We start from the raw sequence: 27,349 nt of genomic DNA, 5'->3' as shown, positions 1-27,349 counted from the left end.
ATCACACTCTCCTGGCCCACCTTCTTTGTCAGCTAGGCAGCATCTCACATTTTGTATTGGTTGTCCTTTTCAAATATTGCTTTCTTCGGCCCTGTCTTCAGCCAGGCGGGAACAGGGAAAGGACAATGGGAATGCCGTGTTCTCCAGATTTCTCACCTTCTCTGATCTCTCTTCTGTCTCCTTTGTGGACTCCTCTTCCTCTCTCTGACCCTCCCCCTAAAGGATATCTTTCTGAGAAAGAGAAGCCATCCAGATAGTGTTGTTCCGGGTTCGTTATGTCCACCTGTTTCCTCCCTGCCCTTCACACTGATATCTGCTGCTACTGGGCACCTCCTCACAAATGTCATACCAGTACTCAAACTGAGCACATCCAAAACTGAGCTTGTTATCTTTCTCCAAAGAGGCCTGCTTTTACTTCTTCGTTGTCTGTCTAGTTAATGGCACCACCACCATCTACCCAGTTGCCTGAACCAGAACCCAGGATGCCATTCTGGGAGGAACGCATCATGGTGATTGAGAGCAGCGGGCCTTGGAATCGGACCTCAGTTTGGAACCTGGCTCTGCCACACTTGCTGGATGACCTTGGGCAAATCACTTCATCTCTAAGCCTCAGTTTCTTCATCCACAAAATGAGAATAACAGTAGAACCTAACTCAGATGGTTGCGAGAATGAAATGGAGTGATGCACAGAAAGGTTCGACAAAACGTGTGGTCAGGGAAGCTGCTGCAGCAGCACCAGTGGTTGTCAGTGTTGTTCTTGTAACTCCTCTCATTCTCTCCCCACCTGCCACCAAATCCCAGCCACACTACCTCCCAAATAGCTCAGACCATCCACTTCTCTCCACTGTACTACTACTACTACTTAAAAAGCCTTCAGTGGCCGAACATTGCCCTTGGGATCAAACCCAGACTTGAGCATGGCCTGCAGGGCTCTTAAGGATCCAGTCCTTGCTTAGCTTGCCAGCTTTCTTTCTCAGTCTCTCCCCTCTGGCCTTCCTGCCCACCACTCCCTACCACTCTCCTAAAAGAAATTGGGGCTTCAGCTCTCCCTATGAATGTTTGCATTCCCTAAAGATTGTGTGTGCCCATTTCTCAGTCTTTGCACTTGCTCCTCCTCCTGCCTAGAAAGTGCTAGTCTCTGTCCAGGACGATCCCAGTCACCCTCCAGTGCCCAGGGAGATACTGCCTCCTCTGTGGAAAGCACCTCTGATGGCCTGGTCTGGGTTCCCAGAGTATCGATAGTACTTTCTTCCCTGTTACTCAGCATTAAACAGCCTGTTTGCATGTCTGCCTCCCTCAGCAGAGTTCTCATGCATAGTTAAATTGCCCAGAGCCCAGCCCAGTGCCTCCTAGTTGATGGTCAAGAAGTGATTGTCAAACAGGATTGAAAGCCATAGGAACTGCAGATCACACCTGGATGTGCTGTCCCAACTCTGCCACTTTCTAGCTATGTAACCTTGGGCCAGTTCCTTATTCGTTCCAAAGTCACATGTCCTCATCTGCAAATTGAGGATAATGTTTGCCAGGGGCCATTGTGAGGGTGAAACGAGGTGACATGCGGGAAGGGTCAGGCTCATGGCATGTAACAGAAAGTTAGTGTTCTGTGCTCTGTCCTCCTCTCACTACCAAGCCATACGTGGTCCCACATCGCTCCCTCTAACTCGTTTTCAGATTTGAAATCCTCCATAGAACTTCCATTCCTAACAGAAAAAGTTGGCTGGTGCAGGGGAGGAGTGATTTGAAAGGCCTTCCATTCCTTTGTCCATCCTCATGGCCTTAAACTTCAGGGCACATGGCTGGAAACACTGCTCCAGACTGAGCTGCTTCCTCACATGAGCACCATGGTGCCAAGGCACAGCCTTGGCAGCACCCAGGGAAAGGGACACATGCCCCCTCAGATGTCCTCCTAGCAACACCATGAGGAATAAGTAGGTAGTTTTTCTACCGAATTTACAAAGGGGGACAATAAGATTCAGAGAGAGTAAGTGATTTGTCCAAGGTCCCACAGTTGTGGCGCTAGTCAGTTGCAGAGCCATATTTAAAACAGATGGATGCTTGCTGGGGCACAGAGTCACGCTCTTTAAGTTGACTCTGAAGTGGTCGCAAGCCCTCTTTTCTCTCCCCAGTTTCGTTTTCCTGTTTCTCCCCTCCATTCCCACATCAGCTAGAAATACGTGAAATGTGGAAGTCATCTAGCCCCTGGCCCAGCACCACCATCACCTCCTTCCCGTGGGCTTTTGACATCTGTCTCCCATCTCCCTCTAAAGGCCTGTTGGCCTGCTGGTCACTTGAGGTTGAGCAAAGGAATGGGGTGACTCAGAGCCCAAAGACTCTCATTTTTACTCTCCAGAACGAGATCTGTTGACACTGACTAACAGTCCAGCCCCCAAGTTCTCACATAGGTAGAGGGGCTGCTTTTACATCTTGTTGTGGGGCCCCATGTGGCTGCCACTGTATGCCATTAGGCACATTTCAGGCATGGCCTTGATTACTGGAGGCAGCTGAGTGGTGAGTGGCCTTCGTATGGGAACTTCGCCCTCTTCCATAGTGCCCATACACACATTCCTGCCATCCATAGCAGTCTGACCTACCATGGTGGCCATGGTGGTCTCACAGCCCATCTTCTTAATGATACCCCCCATGATACCACAGCTTTTTTTCCCTACCACCAGCAGAATTGGAGAGAATGCTTCTGTAGCAGCCATCTGCCTCACATGCATCCCCAGTTTTGTCTTCACTCCAGAATTATTGTTCCCCCCTTTTGCAGATGAGTCCACGGAGACTCAGCAAGTGATTGAACTGCTTAAGCTCAAGCCTGGAAGGCAAGGTACAATTAGCTGCATTCCTATCCCTTTGAGTCCTAGTGTCCATAGGCCCTACGACACCAGGGCTCTGGATGAACAAGCTATAAAAACCCTATCCTTTGTGGGTCTGTCTCCATCCCCAGGACATGCACCTGTCTGATTGCATTTCATCCTCACTCCCATAGGGTGGGTGAGCAGGCCAGGATGGCAACACCCTGCCTCTAGCCAGTTAGCCGCAAAGGCGGGCCCCAGGCTGATGTGTCAGGTGTCACACTGTGCCTGGTAGCTGCCTGGCCTCCGCTGAAATTGCGTCTTATGTTGGCAGGAAAAGGAGAAGGCCCACTTGGCAGCAGAAGCTCTAAAGCAGGTGAATCGTAGTGTTTCTGGAAGCCGGGAGCCAAGGCCTGCCAGGGAGAGGCTCTTGGAGTGGCCTGACCAGGAGCTGGATCGAGTAAATAGCTTCCTGAGCAGCCGTCTGCAAGAGATCAAGAACACTGTCAAGGACTCTATCCGTGCCAGCTTCAGTGTATGTGAGCTCAACATGGACAGCAATGGATTCTCTAAGGAGGGTGCTGCTGAGCCAGAGCCCCAGAGCCTATCCCCCTCAAACCTCAATGGTTCCTCAGAGCAACGGCCTGACATTAATCTTGACCTGTCCCCTTTGACTTTGGGCTCCTCTCAGAACCACACGTTACGAGTTCCAGGTGAGCCAGCCCCACCATGGACAGAAATGAGAGGCTCCCACCCACCATGGACGGAGGTGAGGGGGCCCCCTCCTGGTATCATCCCTGAGAATGGGCTAGTGAGGAGACTCAACGCCGTGCCCAACTTGTCCCGGGTGATCTGGGTCAAGACACCCAAGCCAGGCAACCCTAGCCCTGAGGAGCCAGGCCCAAAGGAGGTTCCCAGTTGCAAGCAGGAGCTGCCCGAGCCTGTGGTCTCAGCTGGGAAGCCGCGGAAGGGCAAGAGACAGGGCAGTCAGGCCAAGAAGATCGAGGCAAGCCCAGCCCCACGGTCCCCTGCCAGCCTCGAGGTTCCCAATGCCAAGGGCCAGATCCCCAGCACCAAGCAGCCAGGCAAGGCCACAGAGCCTCCCAAAGTGGGCAGCTGTGCTGAGGCTGGAGAAGGGAGCCGGGGGAGTCAGCCAGGACCAGGCTGGGCTGCCGGCCCCAAAGCTGACGAGAAGGGCAGCTCCTGGCGAAACTGGCCAGGTGAGGCCAAAGCACGGCCTCTGGAGCAGGAGTCTGTGCAGCCCCCAGGCCCAGCAAGGCCACAGAGCTTGCCACAGGGCAAGGGTCGCAGCCGCCGGAGCCGCAACAAGCAGGAGAAGACAGCCGCCTCCTTGGGTGAGTGCACCAGGAATTGAGTGGCTGACCCCCCACCCCCACCCCAGCCAGGCCAGAGGGTGGAGGGTAATCCTTGCGTGTGGGCAGTGCTGCCCTAAGAGCATGACCCCAGAGGCCTGGCCGTGGACACTAAGCCCTCCTGGCTGTGTCTTCCTAGACGATGTGTTCCTGCCCAAGGACATGGATGGGGTGGAGATGGATGAGACTGACCGGGAGGTGGAGTACTTCAAGAGGTAGGTGTGGGGATGCCTTCTCGCCCACCCACACTCAGGCTCTCCCTCAGCCCGACTCCCTCAGAGGAAGAGCCTCTCCAAGCTCTCTCCCACCAGTATATTTCCTGGAACCCAGGTAGCCACATGGCAGGACAGGGCATCTGGAAAAGTATAAGGGACAGGGAGAAGGAGGCATGTCAGGCCCCAAGAACCAGGGCTTTCTCCAGCTTTATTCACTTTGTTTATTCATTTGCACTTTCTCTGCTCTGCCTGGGCTGAGCTCTAGGGTAGAGGCAAATCAAACACAGCTTAGGTGGGGAGAGAGAGCCATAAACAATGTTGAGTGCTGTTGGAAGAGTAAGGGTATGGGGCCGTGGGGGAGGCAGCTAGAAGTGGGGCGACAGGCGAAGCTGAAACGTAGGCGAGGCCAGGGCAGCCTTCCTAGTAGAAGTGGCAACCAAGCTGAGACCTGAGAAATAAGAATAAGTGGGCAAGGTAAAACAGGGCCTTCGTGACAGTGGAGCTAGTAGGTATAGACGTTTGAAGCTGAAAGCAACATGCAGTACCTAGGGGAACAGAAGGCAACCCAGTGTAGCTGCAGTAAAAATACAGTGTGAGGAGCAACCCTGTATCCTGAGGCAGTGTTGGTCTCTTAACACATTGTTCCCTTGGCTTGTGGGCACTCTGTCCAGAAAGCCAGCAGAGCTCACATAAGCTGCTAGATCCCAATACCCTGGAACCAAAGGACTTGTATAGAGCTGACTTGGTTCCTTTATTGACCAGGACACACAGGTCTAGAAAGGGGGTCTAGCAGTGAGAACCTCTAATTGTGCTTTTTTGGTGTCTCTCAAAACCAATAGGTTCTGTTTGGATTCTGCAAAGCAAACTCGTCAGAAAGTTGCTGTGAACTGGACCAACTTCAGCCTCAAGAAAACCACTCCCAGCACAGTTCAGTGAGGTATGGAGACCCCTAAGTGTTGCACGTACTCCCTCTCCCCAAGTTCTGTCACTTCTGTGCCCCCGCCAGACCATTTCATGCTCTGGGGCACATGGAGTTAGCCTAGCAGCTTACCAGCCCTGGCCCCTGTACCTCCACGGCAACAGCACCACAAGTTACACTCTCTGAAGATATCCTGGGCCAGACCCTCCTGTGTTCCCTCTTGCCTGTGCTCCTGAAGGGTCCTTCCTGCACTGCCATCCTTGGACTATCTCTGCCAGGCCCCTGCTTCCCTTACCATCTGCCTCTCAAGCAGCCTTAGTCCCCAGAGGACTGCCCCCACCGCTGACATTATTAGCCTCAGGGTTGAATCTCATTTGCCTGGCCTGGTAGGCTACCAGGATGCTTCCCAGCTAACACCATACAAGAAGGGGCCAGCCCCAAAGAACCAGTGAGAAGGCAGATGAGGTAGACCAAGACCTTGGAGAGGTCATTTAGGCATGGAGGAGTTGGTGAGCACTCTCCACAAATATGACAAGCTCCATGAAGAAATGATAGCTGGGCTGCCTCCTGAAGAAGAGATCTGGCCCTGAGCTGGGCTCTGGCCTCCTCTCCGAGCCACCTACACTGGTCCTTTGTCTGAAATACTGACATATATATTTTTTTAATGTTTTATTTATTTTTGAGAGAACGAGAGTGAGGAAGGGCAGAGGGAGGAAGATAGAGGATCTGAAACAGGCTCTGCACTGACAGCAGCAAGCCTGATAGGGGCTTGAACTCACGAACTACAAGATAATGACCTGAGCTGAAGTCGAATGCTCAACCGACTAAGCCACCCAGGTGCCCCTGCAATACTAACATATCAGATGATGTTCTGGACTGCAAACAGAAGACCAAGAAGGGCTGAGAACCATAGTGTAGGAGAGAAGGCTGGCTAGCAGACAGGCCTTGGTGCTGGGTTTGCAGCCTAATGGCTATGCAGTGCCCTGTCTTAACTCCATGCTCTGTCCCTGGGATCGGGCCTTTTCTGGCTGGCAATCACACAACTTGCCCTTAAGGCAACAGGAAACTGAGGCAGGTAGGCTGAACTCAGGGACCCCTGGGAGGGTGTCCTCACCTGTACTTCTCTTTTCAGTGCCAGGAACACGCCTCTCTGGGCCAGGGCAGCAGACTTCCTGGACCCTCAGCCGAGTCCCTTTGTCATTTTTGGGGTCAGGATTCCCCACCCTTGATGCTGGCCTCAGCTCCCCAGGAACAGCCCAGAGAGCCTGAAGCTAGGGCAGTCTTTGGGGCTCAGCTCCCTATGGCACCTCAGGCTGCCCAGAGTCAGGACTGTCTTTAGACTCACCTTAGCCCCTCTCTCTGAAAGGGCTAGTTCCCTGGTCTTTGGCCAAACTGAAATGTCCACACCCTCAGGAGCTTCTGCCAGGACCAGGGTGCCCTCCTGCCTCTTTTTTCTACCTCCACAGGATCCAGGAGTGACGGGGACCCCAGGCACTTTCATCTTTTGCCTCTTCTGAGAGTAAAAGGGGCACATCTTCTCCCACAGCCCAGTGCCCTTGTCAGCCAGAAAACCTCATCCAGCCATCTTCTCTCAAGGACTCCCTCTTTGGTTGATTTCTTTCCCAAGACTGGAGATGTTCCCTTCCTGTCCCACTCCCACCATAAGGGCTCTCCACTGCTTTTTCCACCCTCCTCAGGGTGGGAGCCCTGAGAGTGCATGAGAAAGCAGTGCTGGCACAGATTCGGGACCTAGCCTGGGCTGTGTACCCAGAGCCTGAGGCAGGAGTCAGGATGCATATGCTGCCTCTCCCCTTCCTGTCAGTAGGAGAGCAAAGACCAGAGGCTGGGCTCTTACCCTACCCTGACTTGGAAAGAGGTGTGACAGGGGAGCTGTCCCCTGGCAGGGTCTTAACTTTCATCCTCTGCTGGAGGTAATCAAGGAAGTCTATTCAATATTTTCAGCCCAGGGAGTAAAAATAGCAGGCAGTTGTTCCTACCCATGGGGACCCATGGAAACCCAGAGCCAACATGGGGAGGCTAAGTCAAAGGTCTCACTCACGGTGCAGCCATGCTCTCCTGTTTTCTCAGCCCCTGCCGGGTCAAGCTTCTTCAGGGTGTCCTGAGACCCCAACTGCCAGCTGAAGGTCTACAGTTTCTTCCTCCAAATCCCTATCCACCTGCCCAAGATCCTCCCTGCTCCTCGCCATCCTGGACCAACCAAAAGTTGAATGGACGCTGTGCCGTGCTGGGGCCCCTCAGGACCTCCGCAGAGCCGCTTCCTGGTGCTACGCAGCCTCCTCACTCAGAGCCCGGGGGCTGGACTGGCTTGTGGGCTGGGGGCTGATGGTACTGCTGGCCCAACACTGCTCTCTTTGTGTTTGGTTTTGTTTTTGTTCTTGTTTTTCAATTCTTTACTTTTGATACTGTGAAGATCTTTCCTGCCGAAAGATAAAGCAACATTTGGACACAGAGTCGGTGTGTTGGTGGTTTGCTGGTCTGGGATGGGGGTGAGGTGAGGAATGTACTCAGAAGCATGGGCTCTGCCTTAGTCATTAACCTCATTGAGCACATACTATGTGTCAGCAGTTCAGTAATTTCCTCTTAATTCTTACAGCAGTTCTAAATGGGACTGTTATCCCAATTTATAGATGAGGAAACTAAAGCTAAGACGGGCAAGTGACTTCAGTGCACTCAGTCTGGCTGACTAGGATTAGAGCATAGGCCTGTATAACAGCAGCATCTGTGCTCTTTCCTCCTGTTGGGAGGACTCTGGTATGTAAACTTGAGCAGCTGTTTCCCCATACTGTGTTTGTTTCCCCCTCTGCAAAACCAGTGAGTTGGAGGAGTGAGACTCAATCTCTTTGCAACTGATGTGAGATGGAGTCTGGGAAAGGCTTACGGCCTTTATGGACTGTACACCTGTAACCTGGGTGATTCACATTGTCAGGAGAAGTGGAGTAAATGAAGTTCCTATAAATTGGATCTGACTTTCCAATGGGAATGAGACCTATAACCTAAGTACTGGATTGTTGAGGATAATGAACCCTTCTGTAAAGTAAAGCAAACTACCTCATTCCTACCCCACCACCCCCCACAGTAAATCTGGTTCTTAAATTCAGATTTTAATATAATAGGTTTGTTAAACAATGCTTTCTCGTACACACTTGTGTTTCCAACTCCTTGTCCCCAATGTCATTTTCTCTCTAAAACTGACACTTAACTTGAGCTTGTGTGGGAAGCAGTGGAGGCTGTGGCCACTCAGTCACTAAGAGCCCTTTATGGAGAGGTGGGAGCAGGATCAGAAACTGTTCCCTCCCCCTTCTATTCCTCCCAGGTTGAATCCCACCACGGGCTGTCAGTGCCAGCTTCCTCTTCTAAAGATGTTAAAAACCATCACTCACAGGCTTACAATTCCTGGTCCCTGGACTTTCCTAATCTCCAAGAAAGTATGCAAACTCCCCTGTGAAACCTGTCTGTATATGTATTACCTTTGTTCTTTCCTTTCAACTCTTGCACCAGGCTCCCATGCTGCAACTGAACTGGCATAATTATCTAAAATTCTGCTTCATCATTCAAAAATTGCAGGTCTGATCAAGGAGCTGCTTTACCTACAGAGAAAAACCTGTGGGTGGCAGTCAGAGGCTTCCACAACCAGCCCCCACCTCCCAGCACTTCAGCAATACCAGATGACCTCAGTCTTCATCTAGGCCTGGCACTCTCAGGTCTCCCAACTTTCGCTCACACATTTCCTTTTTCCTAGATTACCTTTCCTTTATCATTTCCTGCTTATCCTTCACAGTCCAGCTGAAAGGCCATTTTACAATGAGAATCAATTTGCCCTGCCTTGTGATGCTTCCAGAAAGTACTACCTTATCTGTCTTAAAATATTTCTCCTGAATATCAAGATCCATTATATTTCTGTCTCAACTAATCCATAAACTCACAAGTCAGGTTTGTGTCTTCATCTTTCATTTGCTTCAGCACTGTGCACAATACCCAGCACGTGCTCATGTTAAATACATGAATGGAGGAAAGAATAGTACTGACCCATCACTCCTCTTCAAAAGTCACCAGTGGGCTTGCCTGGGTGGCTCAGTTGGTTGAGCCTTGACTCTTGATTTTGGCTCAGGCGATGTTCTCCCAGTGGGTGGGATGGAGCCCGGAGCTCAGGCTTGGCAATGACACCGCAGAGCCTGCTTGGAATTTTCTCTCCCTCTCTCTGCACCTTTCCTGCCCTCACGCTCATTCTTTCTCAAATAAAAGTCCCCAGTGAAGCTGAAGTTACTTTTGACAGGGCCCTGCATGCCCTGGTCCCTGTCTACCTATCCAGCTTTAGCTCTGACCACTCCTATCCCTACAGCAGCCGGCCACGTGACCCGTCTGTTCCTTGAGGAATCTGTGTGCTTGCACAAGGCCAGACCTTCACTCCTGCAGGGCCCTCCCTCAGAAGGCTTCTCTCCCTTTCCTCCCCTCCCTGTTCTGAGATTCTACACTTCTCTGGAAGCTCAGATCTAGGACTCCTCGAAGCCTCTAGTTCCCCAGGCAGTGAGTTACTCTAAGCTCTATCACAGCATTTGCAATAATAATAACTTCGTACATATGTACAGACCCTCAGCGAAAACACTGTCCTCAGTATTTTATTTATCCCTCACCACTCTGAACATACGTGTTGTCACATAGATAAGGACGCCAGTCAGAGCTGCAGTGCAAGTTGATTCGTTACCCGCGCCCCGTGCCCGGGATGGAGTCCCCGGTGGGGTCCCAGTTGGCCCAGTCCCGGAACGTGCCAGATGACGTCAGGCTATGGGCGAAGCTAGGCCTCCGGTAGGCGGGTCTCTTCTGTATCTCCACTCGTGGGACCTTCCACCAGGCTTCGTTTGAGCTTTTAGCGCATGCTCCAAGTCCTCCAGCGTCCCATAATGCATTGTATGACGCTTCGCCCTCGCCCCTGGCAACAAATGCGCAGCCGCCCAAGGGTACTTTGACGCTGCACTGCCTGACAGGGTTTCGGGAAAGTTTGTCCCTCTGCGCGATCCGGCACTCAGAGGTCGTTGCTAGGTGCCGACCTTCCGCTTCTTCACATCTGATTGGATCTCACGCAAAAATTGAGGCGGGGTTTTACCGTAGCGCGCCTGCGTACAGCAAAGGATGGAGGACTCGGAACCTGAACGGAAGGTGGGAGCGAGGTAGGGGTCGGTGCGGGTGGCGAGCAGCTGTGAAAGCGGGGGCCTGGGCCTGATTCATCTGTATCTGTAGCGTGTTCGCACAGATGAAGCGACTGCCACAGGAAGCCGCTCCGAGGCGGAGGATGAGGACGACGAAGACTACGTGCCTTACGTGCCTTTGCGACAGCGGCGGCAACTGTTGGTGAGGGCCTCGGGTCAGAAGAGAAATGAGGGTGTGGGAGGGAGGGTGGCATCCAGTGGAGTGAGCTGTCAGTAGTTGGGACCGTGGCCCCTAGGCAAACCAGGGACTGCCAGTCTGATCTGAGGGGTAGGGCACCTCCATGTCGCGTGGCACAGGACCCTCTCCCAAAAGCCAAGATTCTGACGCAAGCCCCCTGGGCCCGATACTCCGCTTTGTCTTGGGCTTGGCTCTGAGGGGCGCTGGTGGAACCTCAGCTCCAGAAGCTATTGCAACGAAGGCGCAAAGGAGCTGCGGAGGAGGAGCTGCAGGACAGCGGCAGCGAGCCCCGGGGAGATGAGGACGACATCCCTCTGGGCCCACAGTCCAACGTCAGCCTCCTGGATCAGCACCAGCACCTTAAAGAGAAGGCTGAAGGTGTGCTGGGAAGCAGCGGGGAGGCTCAATTTGGTGCACTGCTTTGGCATGTCTCTGACATCTGCTGCTTTTTTCAGCTCGCAAGGAGTCTGCCAAGGAGAAGCAGCTGAAAGAAGAGGAAAAGATCCTGGAGAGTGTGGCAGAGGGCCGAGGTATGGTTGTAGTCAGGCAAGGGGAGAGGTGGACTAAGCCTCCTCCCTAGCCCCAGGCATGTTATATCTGAAGGTCCTGGCCTCTGGGAAGCAAGAGCCATCCCTGAGCCAGATCTGTCTCCTCAGCTTTGATGTCAGTGAAGGAAATGGCCAAGGGAATCACATATGACGATCCAATCAAAACCAGGTATGTCTTTCTAGTCTGTGGAAAAGCAGTCATCTTTACTTGGAATGGTATGTAGCTGAGCCTGGCAGGGACACCCCAGAGCCAGCTGTGCCTGGGACCTCTCTTGACCCCCACCACCCACTCACAGTTGGACACCTCCCCGTTATGTCCTGAGCATGTCTGAAGAGCGGCATGAGCGCGTGAGGAAGAAGTATCACATCCTGGTGGAAGGAGATGGTATCCCACCACCCATAAAGAGCTTCAAGGAAATGAAATTTCCTGCAGGTACTGGGAATTTGATGGTCAAACAACTGTGAGCCTGTGTCCCAGCCTCCCCTGAGCTTAGCATCTCAGCGATGAGTCAGGTAGTGAGAATGGAGGGATTTGAGGAGGGGTTTCTTTAGGTTTGAATTACATTTGCCCCAGTTGTCCCTATTTACTGTCCTCTGCCATTAGGGAGCTTCAGTGGGCAAGTGACATTAGCCTTAAATGGACCTGGGTACAAATCCTGCCTCCACTCAGCCTAGAAGTCTTGGACAAGTCTATTTTTCTCTCTCTCTTTCTCTGGGCCTCATTTGTAACTCAAAGAGGGTAGTGCTAATTTTACAGCTTTGGGGGCCTGATAAAGTATCCATGAGACACAAGGATGATGCTAAAGTTGTTTTCCATAGCCATCCTGAGAGGCCTGAAGAAGAAAGGCATCCACCACCCAACACCCATTCAGATCCAGGGCATCCCCACCATGTGAGTATGGGGGGCCCTGAAGAGGGTGGTGATGGGAAGGAGTAGTCACTAGGTATCCATCTGGAGACCCATTCCCTGCATTCTACTGAACCTGATCATCGGGCCTGTTCTCTCCCAATAGCCTGTCTGGCCGTGACATGATAGGTATTGCCTTCACGGGTTCAGGCAAGACATTGGTGTTCACATTGCCTGTCATCATGTTCTGCCTGGAACAAGAAAAGAGGTTACCTTTCTCCAAGCGTGAAGGGCCCTATGGACTCATCATCTGTCCCTCAGTAAGTAAGCCAGGCTGGAGGGCAGGGCAGAGACAGGCCTGCCTTCTGGTGCTAACCTCTGCCCCTGTGCCTGCAGCGGGAGCTGGCCCGGCAGACCCACGGCATCCTGGAGTATTATTGCCGCCTGCTACAGGAGGATAGCTCCCCACTCCTGCGCTGCGCTCTCTGCATTGGGGGCATGTCTGTCAAAGAGCAGATGGAAACCATCCGACAGTGAGCATAAGCACCCCCTGGGCCTCCCCAGAGCCCCTAGATAAGCCAAAGGGCCCTTTGCTTTAACTACCCCCACATACCCTTACAGAAACCTTCTGTGGACCTAGTCCTCAAGAAGCTTTTTGTCTGATGGTGAGATCAGTTGGGTTGGGACAGAGGGATGTGGTAAGGTACTATGGAAGGACAACAGATGGAATGGGGACATTTGGGAGGTCAGGGGGTCAGGGCATTCTGGGCAGAAGGCACAGAGGTGGAGGACCCAGGGTTTCCAGGAAGGTCAGAGCCATCCAGTGTGGTCCATCATGGAAGCTGAGGCACTAGGGCAGGGCTGGATCCATGGCCTTTCCACACAGCGCAGTCCCTAGGAGACAATGCCAGATGCCCTGGACCAGGCTCTGGGGTCACAGACCGGCCAGACCTAGACCCTTCTTTCCAAGGCATTCCCAGTCTCAAGGAAGATTCAGATACAGAAAAGATTAATTCCGCATACCAGGAAAGTGAGCCCGTCAACACCTACAAAGGGAGTTACAGGAGCACAGACTAAGGCCTATTTGGAGATTCAGATAAACCCTCCTGGGGGCAAGGGGAGTGAGTGATCTAGAAGGGGGAAGGATATGCAAGCAGAGGTGACTCATGGCTGGGTAGGAGCTCTGGAGCAGAGCAGTGGTCAAGAAAGCTGTAGCCCCTTCCAGGAGAGATGTGTTTTGCAAGTAGGGCAGGGTGGCGGAAGTGATGAGGGGACAGATGAGGAGAGACAGGAAAGAGGCCAGAGGGCAGAATGAGCAGAGTGGCAGCCCTTAGGTGCAGGGATGGGCAGGTAGCCCTGACCTCAGGGTCTCTTCTTGATCTCCAGTGGTGTGCATATGATGGTGGCCACCCCTGGGCGCCTCATGGATCTGCTGCAGAAGAAGATGGTCAGCCTAGACATCTGTCGCTACCTGGCTCTGGACGAGGCTGACCGCATGATTGACATGGGTTTCGAGGGCGACATCCGCACCATCTTCTCCTACTTCAAGGTGCCCATGCCTGCCTGGCCAGGGCTTCTGGCCACCCTCCCCAGGACGCCACATTCAACTGTGGCAGGCCCTGAGGCCCTGCACTGCATACCCACTGGCCCTGATTCAGGGGGCTACATCCCAGCTCCTTGGTCTTCCCAGGCCTCCCATTCCCTCATTCCCACCCTACTCTTTTTCAGGGCCAGCGGCAGACCCTACTTTTCAGTGCCACCATGCCTAAGAAGATTCAGAACTTTGCCAAGAGTGCCCTGGTAAAGCCTGTCACGATCAACGTGGGACGTGCCGGAGCCGCCAGCCTGGATGTCATCCAGGTAGGCAGGCGCTCCTGATGAGGACACCTTCTAGGGTCTCTTTTGTGAGGGTTGGATCTGGCTAGGCTCCATCAAAGCTGTTGGAGTAGGGTTGAGGGACCACCTTGTGGTCACTGGGGGTTTCATCTAAGCCTCAGCCCTTAGCAGCAGACATTCTTAGGGTGACCAGTCCTTGATGACAATAGGCTTCTGGTCCCCTCCCAGCCAGGATTGGGGGCCCAGGCTCTGTGGCAGGGTCATGGCTGGTGAGCCCATTTGCAGGCCCACCTGACCTGGCCCCTGTGGTGGCAGGAGGTCGAATATGTGAAGGAAGAGGCCAAGATGGTATACCTGCTCGAGTGCCTACAGAAAACACCCCCACCCGTGAGTGCAGCCAGCCAGGCTGACCCTGGACCTCTGGGATGAAGGGGAGAGGGCAGTGAGGGGTAGTATGCTGGAGAAGGTTGGGCATGCCCAGTTGGAGTCAACCCTCATGACTGGAGTTGGTCCTCTGGACAGGTGCTCATCTTTGCGGAGAAGAAGGCAGATGTGGATGCCATCCACGAGTACTTGCTGCTCAAGGGGGTTGAAGCGGTGGCCATCCATGGGGGCAAAGGTCAGAGTAGTGCATGCATAGGCATGGATTCTGCTGCCATTGTAGCCCCTCACCTAAACCCTTTCCCTGCCTGGTGAGCCTAGCACTACTTCCCAGACTCCTGCTGTCACTCTGATGGCTCCTGCCTAACCTTCCCCAGACCAGGAGGAACGGACCAAGGCCATCGAGGCATTCCGGGAAGGCAAGAAGGATGTCCTGGTGGCCACAGACGTAGCCTCCAAGGGCTTGGATTTCCCTGCCATCCAGCATGTCATAAATTATGACATGCCTGAGGAGATCGAGAACTACGGTGGGGAGCTTGGGGGTCAGCGGTGCGGGCTAGACCCCAACCCATGGGCAGTGGGCCAGAGGATCTTTTCCCTCTCTCTGCAGTGCACCGTATCGGCCGTACCGGGCGCTCAGGAAACACAGGTATTGCCACGACCTTCATCAACAAGGCCTGTGGTAAGTCTGCCACCAGGGCCACCTCAGCTGTCCCCTGGGTCATCTGCCTGTGGCTACATGGGTCTCGGCTACAGGGCCCAGGGTTGGTCCTGATGGTTCCATCCTTACCTCCACAGATGAGTCGGTGCTGATGGACCTCAAAGCCCTGCTGCTAGAGGCTAAGCAGAAGGTACCACCCGTGCTGCAAGTGCTACACTGTGGAGATGAGTCCATGCTGGACATTGGAGGTGACTGTGGAGCAGGAGTGGGGGTCCAGTGGGGGGGGGGGGGGGGGGACATGACAGGAACACCAGAAAACAAGTTTGTGCTGCACATCAGAGGGCAGGGGCAGGAGGTCCTGGGGGAGCCAAGGTCTGGGATATGGAGCCTGGCCTTGCAATCATTCTGACTCTCACCCCTGTGCCCCCAGGAGAGCGTGGCTGTGCCTTCTGTGGTGGCCTGGGCCATCGAATCACGGACTGCCCCAAACTGGAGGCTATGCAGACCAAGCAGGTCAGCAACATTGGCCGCAAGGATTACCTGGCTCACAGCTCCATGGACTTCTAAGCCATCTATCATACCTTGTCTCCAAGAGGCCTCAGTCTCTAGCCACCTCCCACATACACACCAGCCCCTTGGACAAAAAGCCAGCATCCTCGGCCCAGCTGGCCTGGGCTGGGCCAGGCTGGGCCTGGCTGCCTGCTCCCTGTGTCCCCCAGGATTCTATTTTTGTTCCCCTTTACCCCAGTTGTCATTAAAGCACAAGCCTCTCTGGTCTCAGCCCAGCCCCGCCTCTGTGTTTCGTCTTACCTGACCCCTGCTTCCTGGGTAGGCCTCACCCTCTGACTTCCATAGCCCCTCTGAGGCAGGGAACTGGCATCTCCTACTGCTACCGCCAACACTCAGCCTGCTGGGTCTTAGTTGTGGAAGCAGCCATGTAGCTGGGGTCCCCTTCTGGGGGCTCTGGCTATCTCTGGGCTAGCTGGATTGCTGACTCGAGAGACCGCATTGGTGGGCCAAGGGGAAATGGTTGGGTTTTCTGGTCTCTGGTTGGCTCTTTATAATCTCCAGCCTTGCCCCAGCCTCCCTCTTCCTGTCAGCTGAATGAAGCTCTTGGGGCCCCTTGGGAGGCGACTTCCTGCCTCAGGCCCCCTGCCCACTTGCCGGCCCACACAGGCTCCCAGTAGGAACCCTCTGTTCCCCTCACCAAGGGGGTAAGCAGATGCCACAGGACTGCTGCTCAAGCCACTAGTGCTCACTTACCTCACTCCGTGCCCAGCTCTCTGTTGGGTTCAGGATCCAGGCAATCCAGATAGACGTCTGCTGGGAAGCTCCTAGGTAAGTGGCAGAGGCAGATGAGAAATGAATAACGGGGTGGCGGTCAGGAGACCGCGGGCAAATGGAACAGGATTTCAGCATCTGGCAAGGGGTAGGCAGAGGAAGAGCACTGGCAACGATTTCTCTGTGCCCGGCACTTCATGTGCAAGACCACATGCTTATCCCAGCAGGACAGCAGTTGCTCAAGCCATGTTTGTCACTTGGTGTTTGGTTTGGGGCAAGTTACCTAATGTTTCTGAGCCTCAATTTCCTCATCATTGAAATGGCAATGAGCATGCAAAGGACATGGTGTCAAGCTACTGGAGCTCGGGGCTGCCCGGACTGCACTGGATACAAAGCCAGGTGGAAAGACCCTTGGAAGGATTTCCTGCCCGCACCCCATATGTGACCCCAAACGGTATTGCTTAGCCTGGTTACACATTCCTTTCTAAACGTGGCATTGAATGAGTGACATGAGTCTGTCCCCAGAATTCAGACACACACTCAGAGCCCCGATATTAGCCTCTGGCAAGGTGAGGCAAAAAAAAAAAAAAAAAAGTGCCCAGCAAGAAGCAAAGTTTAAAAAAGAACATGTGAACTCTCTAGGGGCCTACTGGGGGCACACCACCCACACTCACAAGACCAGGCCTTGCCACGAGGACTGAGCTTCACTGGTGGGGCCCTGGTGCTCAGACAGCGTGGGGTGGTCAAGGGGACCTCCCAGGGGAAGAGGCAGCCTGGCGCTGGAGTGGCACAGTGATAGGGGGTTCCCTGGAGGCATTGGGCTGAAGGGAGGTAGAGGCCGGAACACAGCATCTTGAGTGATGCACTGAGGAGCCCAGGCTAGACCCAAGGGCAGTGGGAAACCAGGAAAGGCTTGGGAAGGGGAGAGACCGGTTGGTTTGGGGCTGATAGAAAGGACCATGGTGGGCCCTGTGGGACAGTGGTTCAAAGGGAGATGTGAGGCTGGCAATGGACAGGGGCTGTGAAGACAGGAGCAAATGAATATTAGAAATATTTCCAAGATAAAGACAAGCAGAGTAGGACTGAGAGGGTACCAATCAGGGCTCAAGAGTGGGAAAGCAGGGAACTGGCCAGTCTGGCTAGAGAGGGGGTCCTGGGGCAGGGCTGTGGGAATGTCAGGTGCTGGGGTGTACAACCACCCTGCACAGAGGAGAGGTTGGAGCTTATGACTCACAGCCAGCTGACCCAGGTGCAGACATAGGTCATTTGCCATCCAGCGGTCTGAGGCCCCTGCCAGGGCCAGGCACATGTGGGCACCTTGGGCCAGCTGAACCCCAAGGGAGAAATATGTGATGCCCCTACCCATTCCTAGCTCCTTTACTGAAGACAGGCTCCCCTCCCCCTCCCCAGCCCTGCAGCTGCCTCTCTGGACAGAGGGAGGGGGAAGTGGCCAGAAGGGGAAGTGTGAGGAGTTCCCCTCTGGCCTGTCACCAGTCTCCTCGGGCCGTCGGAGTGGCAGCCCTGGGGCCTGGCTGCGGCCATGGAGCCTCTGGAGACTCCCATCAAGGACGGCATCCTCTACCAGCAGCACGTCAAGTTTGGAAAGGTGAGGACCCTGGCTGGCAGGCAGCTGCCCAGGACAGTAGGCTTCTGCCCCAGCCTCAGCCTACCAGGACCTAGGAGAATGGGGAAGGGAGTCAGGGTGGGGGACCCAAGCAAGGTGTTGGGGAGTAGAACAGAACCCCATTCTCAGCTTGAGTGGGTTGGGCTGAGTGGGCCTTTTTGAGACTCTGCCTTGCTTACAGATGGGGAAGCCAAGTGTGGGGAGGATCTAAGACTCCAAACCTTGGGGCAGAGCAGAGCTGCAAGGGTAGCTAACCCAACAGCCTTCCGCCCTGTGTAGTAGAGGCACCTAGGCCCCTTGAGAGAAGGCCGGGGGCTGAGCTGGAGGAGCCCCACCCTGCAGAAGAGGGCTCAGCTCCTCCCAGCTCTGTTAAGGGACATAGGGGAGTTTACCTTTCTCACCAGGCGGTAGGCCCTACACCCTCACAGCTCTGCTGCAGCTGCTGCCTGGTCAGATAAACAGTCTGTTTCCTTTGCTTTACGCTATTTGCATGTTTCCTTCCTTGCCATCATGAGACTGAGGCCTTCCTCCTGCCCCAGGCCTTGTCCCTCTGGCCCAAGTGATCTTTTCTTTGGGTGTTAGGGGGTACCAACATAATGGTAGTGTCAGGTGACCTGCTTAGCTGCTAGATACTTCGGAGACATGATCCAGTAGAAGCCTCAACCTTGTGTTCTCATAACTTTTTGAGATATGAGGGCACTAGTGCCCGGGGGGGGGGGGGGGTCACAGGCAATTTGTGGAGTGGATTTGAACCCACAAATGACTGGCCCCAAGCACAGACTTCCCCCTGCTGGGCTGGCCCTGGCAAGGCCTCCTCCTCTGGGGCAAGCAGAGGCCAGCCTGGGTGGTCAGGAGCATTTGCCAAGCAGCTTGTGCAGAGCTGAGCTATGGGGAGAACTGCTACCCAAGGGTCTTATCCCTCATCCTCATCTCCCACAGAAGTCCTGGCGAAAAGTATGGGGTCTGCTGTATGCAGGAGGCCCATCAGGTGTGGCACGGCTGGAAAGCTGGGAGGTCCGGGATGGTGGCCTGGGGCCAGCAGGTGACAGGTCTGCGGGACCTGGCCGGCGTGGGGAACGGCGGGTCATCCGCCTGGCTGACTGCGTGTCTGTGCTGCCTGCTGATGGTGAGAACTGCCCCAGAGACACTGGTGCCTTCCTGCTCACCACCACAGAGCGCAGTCATCTACTGGCCGCACAGCATCGCCAGGAGTGGATGGGCCCCATCTGTCAGCTGGCCTTCCAGGTGAGCATAAGGCTGGTGGGCAGAGCAGCCAGGGGCCAGAGGTGGACCACCTGACTCCCCCACCTTGTTCATCTCCATGCTCATTCACATCCTATCACTCAGCAAGTACCTGCCAAGTACCCATAAGCCTAGGGAAATAGCCCAGAAACCCACAGAATGAATCTCCAGTGGCCATACATGCTATGGAGAACATGAAAGCCCGAGTAGGACCAGGGGTGAATGGCAGGACATTAGATGGGAAGGCCTCTCAGGAAGGGACAGTGAGACTGAGTCCTCAAAGACAAATAAGGACCCACCAGGCAAAGATCTGAGGGAAGAGTGATGCAGACACTAAGGTCTGAGAAGCGTCCTGAACAGAGGGAGCAGAGTGGGCAAAGGCCCTGAGGCAGGGAAAAGTTTGGTATGTTAAAAGGGCAGAGCTCCTTTTGGGTTTGAGCTCGAGGAGCTCGTTTGCCCCGCACGGTGAAGAAAAGCTATATTCTAGTTGCTTGATGGGCCCGTGGCTCCAGGTTCGGGAATGCGAAGCTGCTCTATGTGCGAAGGCTTGAAGAAACTGCTGGCAGGAGGGGGTTCCTCAGAATATTCCAGAAGTGTTGGTATTTGAAGGTGTGGAGGGAAGTGCCTTCGGGCTGAGGCGGTGATCAAACCGTAGGGAGCTCTATTGTCGTGTTTTTGGAATGCACAGACAGGCACCCTCTAGATGTATTCATTCTTTTTAAAACCAGTGTTTCTGCTCTTGGTTAGCCAGAAGTGAATGGAATTGTTAGCTCTTTTAAGGCAACCGTGAAAAAAGAAATAGTGTAGCGCGAGACCTTTCTGTTCTTGTTTCTCATTGATGGCGACTGCATGCAAGCATTGTGAACGCGACAGATGTGTAAGAAGTTATTAGGTGGTCACTGATTAAATATGGACCATGTAAAAATAATAATAATAATAAAAAAATAAAAAAAATAAAAGGGCAGAAAGGCCAGTGTGGCTGGAGGGTAAGGAATGGGTAGGAACCTAGGAGGGAGCAAAACTGGAGAATATGGTGGGACCAGCTGAAACTACTTTAGGACACATGCAGAGTTTGGAATTTTATTCTGAGTGAGAGAAGCCTTTGGCGGGGGTGGGGAGTCTTTGGGGAGCCAGGGACTGAGAGCTTTAAAGCTTCACAGGGTCTGTGATAGACCAAAAGGAAATGAGGCTGGAGGTTCCTCAAAAAGTTAAACATAGAGTTGCCATATGACCCAGCAATTCCACTAGTAGGTGTATACCCAAGAGAATTGAAACAGGTGTTCAAATAGCACTTGTATGAGAACACTCAGAGCAGCGTTATTCACAATAGCTCAAAGGTGCAGACAACCCCAATGTCCATTACCAATGAATGGATAAACCAAATGTAGTCCATCCATACAACAGAATGTTACATGGCCATATAAAAAAGAATGAGGTACTGATATATGCTAATACCATAAATGAACCTGGAGACCATCATGCTAAGTAAAAGGAGCCAGACACAAAAGACCACTTATTAGTATGATTCTATTCATGTGAAACACCAAGAATAGGCAAATCCATAGGGACAGACAGCATATTTGTTGTTGCCAGAGGCTGGGGGAAGGGGGACCGGGGAGTGACTGCTTATGGGTACAGGGTTTCCATTCGGAACAATGAACAAATTCTGGAATTAGATAAAGGTGATCGTTGCACAATCTTGTGACTATACCAAAACCACTGAATTATACACTTTAAAATGGTGAAATGGTAACTTTTATGTTGTGTATTTCAACACAATATTTTAAATTAAAAACAAACAAATGAAGAAAATGAACAGGAGCAAGAAAACCAGTGAGGAAGCTGTTGCATGTGACCCTGGCCATACTACTATGGGCCAAGGTGGTTGTGGAGGAGGGGCTGATAGAGCTCCGAGGAATTGAGGGGATGAGGAGTTGGAAGGGGGAGTTGACGAAAGAGGGCTTGGGGAGGATCTAGTAGCCAGTTCACTCATGTGTCCCATCCCTGAAGCTCCTGCCCCTTTGTCACTCCAAGCTGCTAGGGACACATACAGGCAGGCCCAGTCCCTGGCCAAGTGCAGGTGCAATGGGGACATCCTCTGTGTGTCACTACTTTACAGCTCTCGGCACCCTCAAGGGGGAAGCTGGGGGTTGCAGGTGGGAAAATAGAGGGGTGCCCAAGGTCATGCAGTGGGTCAGGGGCAAAGCTGGAAGTGGCACTCAAGTCCCTAGGTGCTCCTGCTTGTCCTGGAGTCCTGGTTTACTGGCCCAGGGAAAGGATGTGTGAAGAGGAGTGGGGGTGAGGGCTCTAACTTCTGGCCTTTTTTCATTCCTTAGGGCACAGGAGAGTATCCCTCAGGATCAGGGGAGGTGGAGGCTCCCAAGAGGGGCCTGGTCCCCATGGAGGAGAATTCCATCTATTCCTCCTGGCAGGAAGGTGAGTCAGGGAGGTGCAGGTGCAGACTCAGCCATCCTATACTTGGGGCTGGGGCCTTTGGAGGACCCATATGGGCTGTACCTGATGCCTCACCACCATCCTGCCTGCAGAGGGCGAGTTTCCAGTAGTGGTACAGAGGACGGAGGCTGCCACCCGCTGCCAGCTGAAGGGGCCCTACCTCCTGGTGCTAGGCCAAGACACCATCCAGCTAAGGGAGCCCTCCAGCCCCCAGGCCCTCTACACCTGGCCCTATCGCTTCCTGCGCAAGTTCGGCTCTGACAAGGTGAGGTGCTGGGCAGCTACCCCACCCCACTGGCCCTGCTGGGAAGGGTGGCAAGTGGAGGGGTGCCCCGGGTCCCTCCACCTCTAATCCGCCCAAACCACCCCCCACCCCCATGTCCAGGGCGTGTTCTCCTTTGAAGCCGGCCGCCGCTGTGACTCTGGCGAGGGCCTCTTCGCCTTCAGCAGCCCTCAAGCCCTCGACCTGTGCAGGGCTGTGGCTGCTGCCATTGGCCGCCAGCGGCAGCGGCTGCCAGAGCTGGCTGGGCCCCGGCCCTGTCCCCTGCCTCGGGCCACCTCCCTGCCTTCACTGGACCCACCAGGAGAGCTACGGGAGGTGCCCCCGGGGCCCGAGCCACCCAGCGCCCGGAGGGCATGCCTGGTTGAGCCTGGGCCCCAGAGCCTACCCCTACTGCTGAGCCCGGCACCCCATGATGAGTCGGCACCTGGGCTCTATGCCTCAGTGTGCAAGCGAGCCAGCGTGCCCCCAGGCAAGGCCGAGCACCTCTATGAGAACCTGTGCATGCTGGAGGCAGGTCCCGTGCTGCCCAGGGATAGGGACTCGGAGCAGGAGGGTCCCAGCCGCTGCAGCCCCCTGGCCAGCCCCATCTACCATAACAGTGAGGACTTGGGTTGGCCTAGCCCTGCCCACGACAGCAGCCTGGAGGCCCAGTACCGGAGGCTGCTGGAACTGGAGCTGGATGACAGTGATGAGGTGGGGGGCTCTGGCCGCCCCAGTGCTCACTCAGGCTTCAAGGCCAAGCTAGTGACGCTGCTGAGCCGTGAGCGGAGGAAGGGCCCAGCCCCCTGCGACCGGCCCTGAAAGCCTTGTATGGATCTCTGCGACAGGAGAGAAAGGCGCTCTGCTCTCCCTGGGCCGGGAAGGCGGGCAAACAATGGGCATCTGGGACACACACCTGCATCCACTCTAGCCTGCGGATATAAGGCAGGCAGCTTGGGGAGGACCCCTCATGTGCCCTGTGGGCCCCCCAATGTATAGTGTACAGATTTGCTGGTAATAAAACCTCCCAGCTCTGCTCTTGGTCCCACCTTATAGCCCACACTGTGCACCTCCAATCTTCAGCTCCTGGCAATGGCACTCACTGATCCACATGGACACACAGCCCCTCACTCACGTGTACTGCACCTAACACCAGTGCCCTATACTAGGTTCTGGGGGACACACATAAGCCAGACTTAAACTTTGCGACCCGTGGGCTCAAGTCTACTAGAGCAGATGTATGGGGTGCAGATAATTATGGCCCGTATAGTCCTGGGCAGTAAAAATGGCTGGGACAGTAGGACAGGAGGAGAAATTGGGCTTGCTGATGAGTGAGGTGCCCTCTGAATTAAGTGTGAAGGGTAGGCAGGGCATTACCAGATGGGCAGCTAGCCCCAGGGCTTTCCAGGCTGAGTGTAGGTATGCACTGGCCCTGAGATGAAGGGAAAAGCATGGTCACAGAGGGCTCCAAGAGGCTGATAGGGAGTTGGTGGCCGAGCATGAGAGGCCTGACCATCCTGCAATGAGCTTGGTCTCATCTTCAGCAGAGAGACACAGCCAGATAAAGAAAGGAGCAGCATGGAAAACAAATTTGAGGGAGTCCAACTGGAGGCCAGGAAGCCTGAGCTGGGGAGGAAATAATGCGCGCCCCCCCGCCGCCCGGGCGCCCGGGGGGGGTCAAAGGGACTTCAAAGATCTGCACAACCAAAATGCCTGCTCCACTGAGACTTAAAAATGTGCAGACACTTCTAGGGAAACTTGGGCCCCAGTCTCCTCAACTATCAAGGACAAAATTCAAATTACCTACAGGGCATGCATTCATTCCTTAGAGTTTTACTTACGTGCCTGTTCTATGCCAGGCACTGGGGACACAGCCATGTTCAAGACAGTGAGGTCCTGTTCTCAAGAAGCCCACATTCCAGAAGGAGATAAGCAAACCTCTTGAAGACTGTAGTGCCCTCATGCTACTCTGGTCTCTAACCCTGGGGCTTCCATGTCCAAAAGCATCAGGCCCCCCAGGAACCGGCCCCCCCCAGCCCCTTGACCTCAACTGCGCCTCAACTGCCCATGCCCTTGGCACATCCTGAACCTCTTCTTCATGACATTGATGCTCCCTCGGCACAGTCTTGTTTCCAAGCATCCACCTCTGGCCACATCCTTTTCTCCTTCCAGCCCTCTTCCTCAAGCATGGCCCATAAAGCTCCTCTTCAGCCTCATTGACTCACATGACCCTTTCCTCACCATCTGTGCAGTCACTGTCCGCATCCTTGTCCAACTTAGATTCTGTGCTCCACCAGTGGAGTGACCCCCTTGTGCTCCTCTCTCCTTCCATCTTATTTGTCTGGCAAAGCACCCAGCTTCAGATGAACCCAATTCCCCTCTGTGCCTGCACCCTGGCAGCTGCCCATGGCCACGGAAATTACATAACCAGGCTGACCACATTCTCTCATGTTGTGATCTCGAAGCTCAGATAAACAGACTCTCAGGAGAGATGCTTTCCTCCTCCCAAGACCTTCCTACCTTCTCCTCTCCATCCCTACCCATTCTCATCTCAAAGATACCCTGGAGAAATAGCAGCTGACAGAAGTGAACGCCATTGTCCTTCCACCGCTTCATCAACAAGGGTCCCAGCAGCTGCACCATGTCCCTCCACCCCTGCAATGGAAGAAATGTCTGTTCCCCAGCCCGCACTCCAACCCCAGCTCCTTACTGCACAGCTCAGCACACTGAGCTGTCCCCTCTCCTCAGCCCAATGAATTCTACCATTCATGTAGAATTCTACCATTCTACCATGTAAACATGCTCCATAATTTAACATCTTTGAAGGAAACCCTTGGGGGCACCTAGGGGGCTCAGGCGTTTGAGCAATTGATTCTTGATTTCAGCTCAGGTCATGATCTCACGGTTCGTGAGGGTCTGTGCTGACAGAGCCTGCTTGGGATTCTCTCTCTCTCTCTCTCTCTCTCTCTCTCTCTGTGTGTGTGTGTGTTCCTCCCCTGCTTGTGCACGCTTGCTCTCTCTCTTTCTCTCTCAAAATAAATAAACTTTAAAAAATAAATAAAAATAAAGAAAACCTTTGACCTCACATTCTTTTTTTTTTTTTAATGTTTGCATTTACTTATCTTTGAGAGAGCGCATGCACAAGCAGGGGAGGGGCAGAGACAGAGGGAGACAGAATCTGAAGTAGGCTCCAGGCTCTGAGCTGTCAGCACAGAGCCTGACACAGGCGCGAACCCAAAAACTGTGAGATTATGACTTCAGCCAAAATCATGTGCTCAACAGACTGAGCCAGCCAGGCACCCCTTGACCTTGCATTCTGCTTCAGACCCTTCCCCATTCCCTTTTCCTCTTCACAGCGAAACTCCTCAAAAGAGTTGTTGATTACTTTCATTTCCACTTTCTCCGATTCTCCCTTTTGCCAATTCAAGTCTCCCCGTGGTCCCCCCTGCTCCATTACATCGCTCTTATCAGGGTCACCAACTTCCTTGCTCCCCAAAACAAAAGCAACCTGGCCTCCCTGGCTCCTCAGCAGCATTTGACACTCCACTTGGTTTTCTTCCATCCTCACAAATCTCTCCTTCCCAGCCTCTTCTGGCTCCTCCTCTGCCAGACTTCTGCCTGGGGCTCTGGCCTCAGACATGGTGTAGCTCAACTCTGGCTGCACACAGAATAACCTGGAGCCTTTTTATTTTTTATTTTTTTAAATATTTAATTACTTATTTTTGAGAAAGAGTGGTAGGAGCGAGCGTGCATGAGCAGAGGAGGGTCAGAGTGAGAGGGAAAGAGAGAATCCCAAGTAGGCTCCACATTGTCAGCACAGAGCCTGATGCAGGGCTCATGAAATCATGAACCATGAGATCATGACCTGAGCTGAAATCAAGGGTCAGATGCTTAACCGACTGAGCCACACAAGCGCCCACCTGGAGCCTTTTTAAAAGTGCCCATGCCTGGGTCTGCACCCAGGGCCTGAGATTCCATCAGTCTGGGTGGGGCCTGGGCACCAGTGTGCTTTTTCAATTTCCCGCGTGATTTCAGTGTGAGTCCAAGGTGGAAAACCACTGCCCTAAGTGAGCCAAACCCGTCTCCCAGTTTCAAAGACCATCTAAATGCTCATGACTCCAAAAGATATATCTTCAGCACAGACCAGTCCCCCTGAGCAACAGATTTAAGAATCCAATTGCACGCTAGACTTCTGGATGTCTGAAAAGTATCTCCAAACGCAATGTGTGAAAAGAGGTTGTGGGCAGGAGGGGTTGTTTGCAGTGCTGGCCACAGACAGAAAAGTCTGGAAGGATGTTGAAATCATGGGGAGATAGATTTCCTTCCCACTTATGGAAGCTCCTCCTAAGACTTTACCCTTGACAGGGAAAGTCTTCCCATGATCGCTCAGGTTGCCGGCCATAGGGCAAGCTAAGGCCAGGGGGATCCCCAGTCACTCTGGCTACAGCAGAGACCCCTTCACCCCATGGTGACAAGCCAGCCCTTGGCAGCTCAGCAAATCCCAGGACACACTGGAGGTTACTCAAAGTATTAGGGTGATGGCCAGAACTGGAACCCAGAACTCTGGATCTCTGTTCTGGCATGCTTTTCATTACAAATCCAAGCCTCTTTGCTTTATGGCAAAAAAGTTTTTGTGAGGTCCCAAATGGTCTATGAAAGAGAATGTCTTTGCAGATCTCCAGGATTCTAGGGCCTCACCCCGGAACTGCAGGTGTCCCAGACACTAGGGGGCACTGTGTCCTAGCCTGAGGCCTGTTCCTTCCCTTGGGCTGCCTATGCAGGGAACACTGGTGGCATCATCCAGGTCTGAGCCTTGCACAATCTAAGGAATAGGACCCTGGAGTCCTCTGCTAGAGGGCTGCCAGGACCCCCAGGCTGCCACTTGTTCCTTTACTCATTTGCTGTTTCACTTTCTCAATCCTTCTTTCATCTGTTCATTCACATCTACTGTGTACAGACACTGGGGCAATGGTGGACAGGATAGACAAGTCCCTGCTCTAATGGGACTGACATTCTAATGGGGACAAAGGGCAATGAAGAAACAAGCACCTAATATAATGTGAGATGGTGGTAAGTACTATGGGGAAAAATAAAGCAGGGTAAGGGACTAAGTGCCTGATGCGAGTGAGGCATTAGGAGGCTATTGTTTTAGATAGGGTGATCAGGGAAGGCCCTTTGGAGGTGGCAGCAGCTGAGCAGAGACCTGAACAAAGTGAGAGAGCTGGTCGTTTAGATATCAGGGGAAACTGTTCCAAGCAGAAGGAGCTACAAGTGCAAAATCCCTGAGGCAGGAATATGCTTGATGTGTTGGAGGAACAGTAAGGAGGCCAGCATGCTTGGAGCAGAGTGAGCAAGGAGGAGAGTGGTGAGAGGTAGATTGAGCTTATTAATGCGATGTACATATTAAGGGCCTTAGTGTTATTTCAAGTGCAACAAGAACCTAATGGAATGCTAAAAGCTGAGGATGATGTGATGTGATTTCTGCTTAAAATATCACCTTGGCTGCTG

At 53.5% G+C, this 27,349-nt stretch overlaps 3 protein-coding genes and 1 long non-coding RNA gene across 22 annotated transcripts in view; 3 read left to right on the top strand and 1 right to left on the bottom strand.

The window, feature by feature from the left end:
• FAM193B (family with sequence similarity 193 member B) overlaps positions 1-7,773 on the top strand; it is a 31,490-nt gene extending 23,717 nt beyond the window's left edge. For 15 of the 16 annotated variants that reach the window (XM_040446406.1, XM_040446395.1, XM_040446466.1 and 12 more), the window contains 4 exons: positions 3,130-4,150; positions 4,308-4,383; positions 5,223-5,320; positions 7,391-7,773. In XM_040446406.1, the coding sequence (XP_040302340.1) occupies positions 3,130-4,150; positions 4,308-4,383; positions 5,223-5,319 (1,194 nt within the window). In that variant the 3' untranslated portion in view covers position 5,320; positions 7,391-7,773. The other variant, XM_040446403.1, reaches the window with a different exon arrangement.
• The window catches only part of LOC121011846 (uncharacterized), a 25,386-nt gene continuing 2,621 nt past the window's right edge, over positions 4,585-27,349 (bottom strand). The window contains exons 3-6 of one of the 2 annotated variants that reach the window (XR_005781798.1): positions 16,242-16,312; positions 9,969-11,189; positions 8,791-8,910; positions 4,585-4,831 (exon numbers count right to left, since the gene is read on the bottom strand). This is a non-coding gene — a long non-coding RNA (uncharacterized LOC121011846). Of the gene's footprint in view, positions 4,832-7,643; positions 7,741-8,790; positions 8,911-9,968; positions 11,190-16,241; positions 16,398-27,349 lie in introns of those variants that run through there. The other variant, XR_005781805.1, reaches the window with a different exon arrangement.
• Positions 10,363-15,763, top strand: DDX41 (DEAD-box helicase 41). 2 transcript variants are annotated; one of them, XM_040446516.1, is made up of 17 exons: positions 10,363-10,477; positions 10,559-10,669; positions 10,924-11,083; positions 11,161-11,235; positions 11,362-11,422; positions 11,550-11,686; positions 12,073-12,145; positions 12,267-12,420; positions 12,497-12,633; positions 13,487-13,649; positions 13,829-13,960; positions 14,252-14,323; positions 14,459-14,555; positions 14,695-14,844; positions 14,928-14,999; positions 15,116-15,226; positions 15,409-15,763. In XM_040446516.1, the coding sequence occupies exons 1-17, from the start codon at positions 10,451-10,453 to the stop codon at positions 15,543-15,545; spliced, it is 1,869 nt and encodes a 622-aa protein (XP_040302450.1). In that variant the 5' UTR covers positions 10,363-10,450; the 3' UTR covers positions 15,546-15,763. The 2 variants fall into 2 exon arrangements, with proteins under 2 accessions (XP_040302450.1, XP_040302460.1); XM_040446526.1 differs by lacking the exon at positions 14,252-14,323.
• On the top strand, positions 17,720-22,878 carry DOK3 (docking protein 3). Of its 2 annotated transcripts, none has more exons than XM_040446581.1 (5): positions 17,720-17,865; positions 18,823-19,128; positions 21,462-21,561; positions 21,672-21,844; positions 21,965-22,878. In XM_040446581.1, the coding sequence occupies exons 1-5, from the start codon at positions 17,800-17,802 to the stop codon at positions 22,661-22,663; spliced, it is 1,344 nt and encodes a 447-aa protein (XP_040302515.1). In that variant the 5' UTR covers positions 17,720-17,799; the 3' UTR covers positions 22,664-22,878. The 2 variants fall into 2 exon arrangements, with proteins under 2 accessions (XP_040302515.1, XP_040302524.1); XM_040446590.1 differs by having other exon boundaries at positions 17,723-17,865; positions 19,015-19,128.

The sequence above is a fragment of the Herpailurus yagouaroundi genome, unplaced genomic scaffold (genome assembly GCF_014898765.1).
Source record: "Herpailurus yagouaroundi ecotype Mexico unplaced genomic scaffold, PumYag 29, whole genome shotgun sequence".
Classification (NCBI taxonomy): Eukaryota; Metazoa; Chordata; class Mammalia; order Carnivora; family Felidae; genus Herpailurus; species Herpailurus yagouaroundi.
This window is presented reverse-complemented; position numbering and strand designations above follow the sequence as displayed.

Coding starts and splice junctions, on each gene's coding strand:
- DDX41 (XM_040446516.1), top strand. CDS start 10,451: ATGGAGGACTCGGAACCTGAACGGAAG. Junction 13,961..14,251: donor CCAGCCTGGATGTCATCCAG/GTAGGCAGGCGC, acceptor CTGTGGTGGCAG/GAGGTCGAATATGTGAAGGA. Junction 14,556..14,694: donor GGCCATCCATGGGGGCAAAG/GTCAGAGTAGTG, acceptor AACCTTCCCCAG/ACCAGGAGGAACGGACCAAG.
- DOK3 (XM_040446581.1), top strand. CDS start 17,800: ATGGAGCCTCTGGAGACTCCCATCAAGGACGGCATCCTCTACCAGCAG. Junction 21,562..21,671: donor CTATTCCTCCTGGCAGGAAG/GTGAGTCAGGGA, acceptor TCCTGCCTGCAG/AGGGCGAGTTTCCAGTAGTG. Junction 21,845..21,964: donor GCAAGTTCGGCTCTGACAAG/GTGAGGTGCTGG, acceptor CCCCATGTCCAG/GGCGTGTTCTCCTTTGAAGC.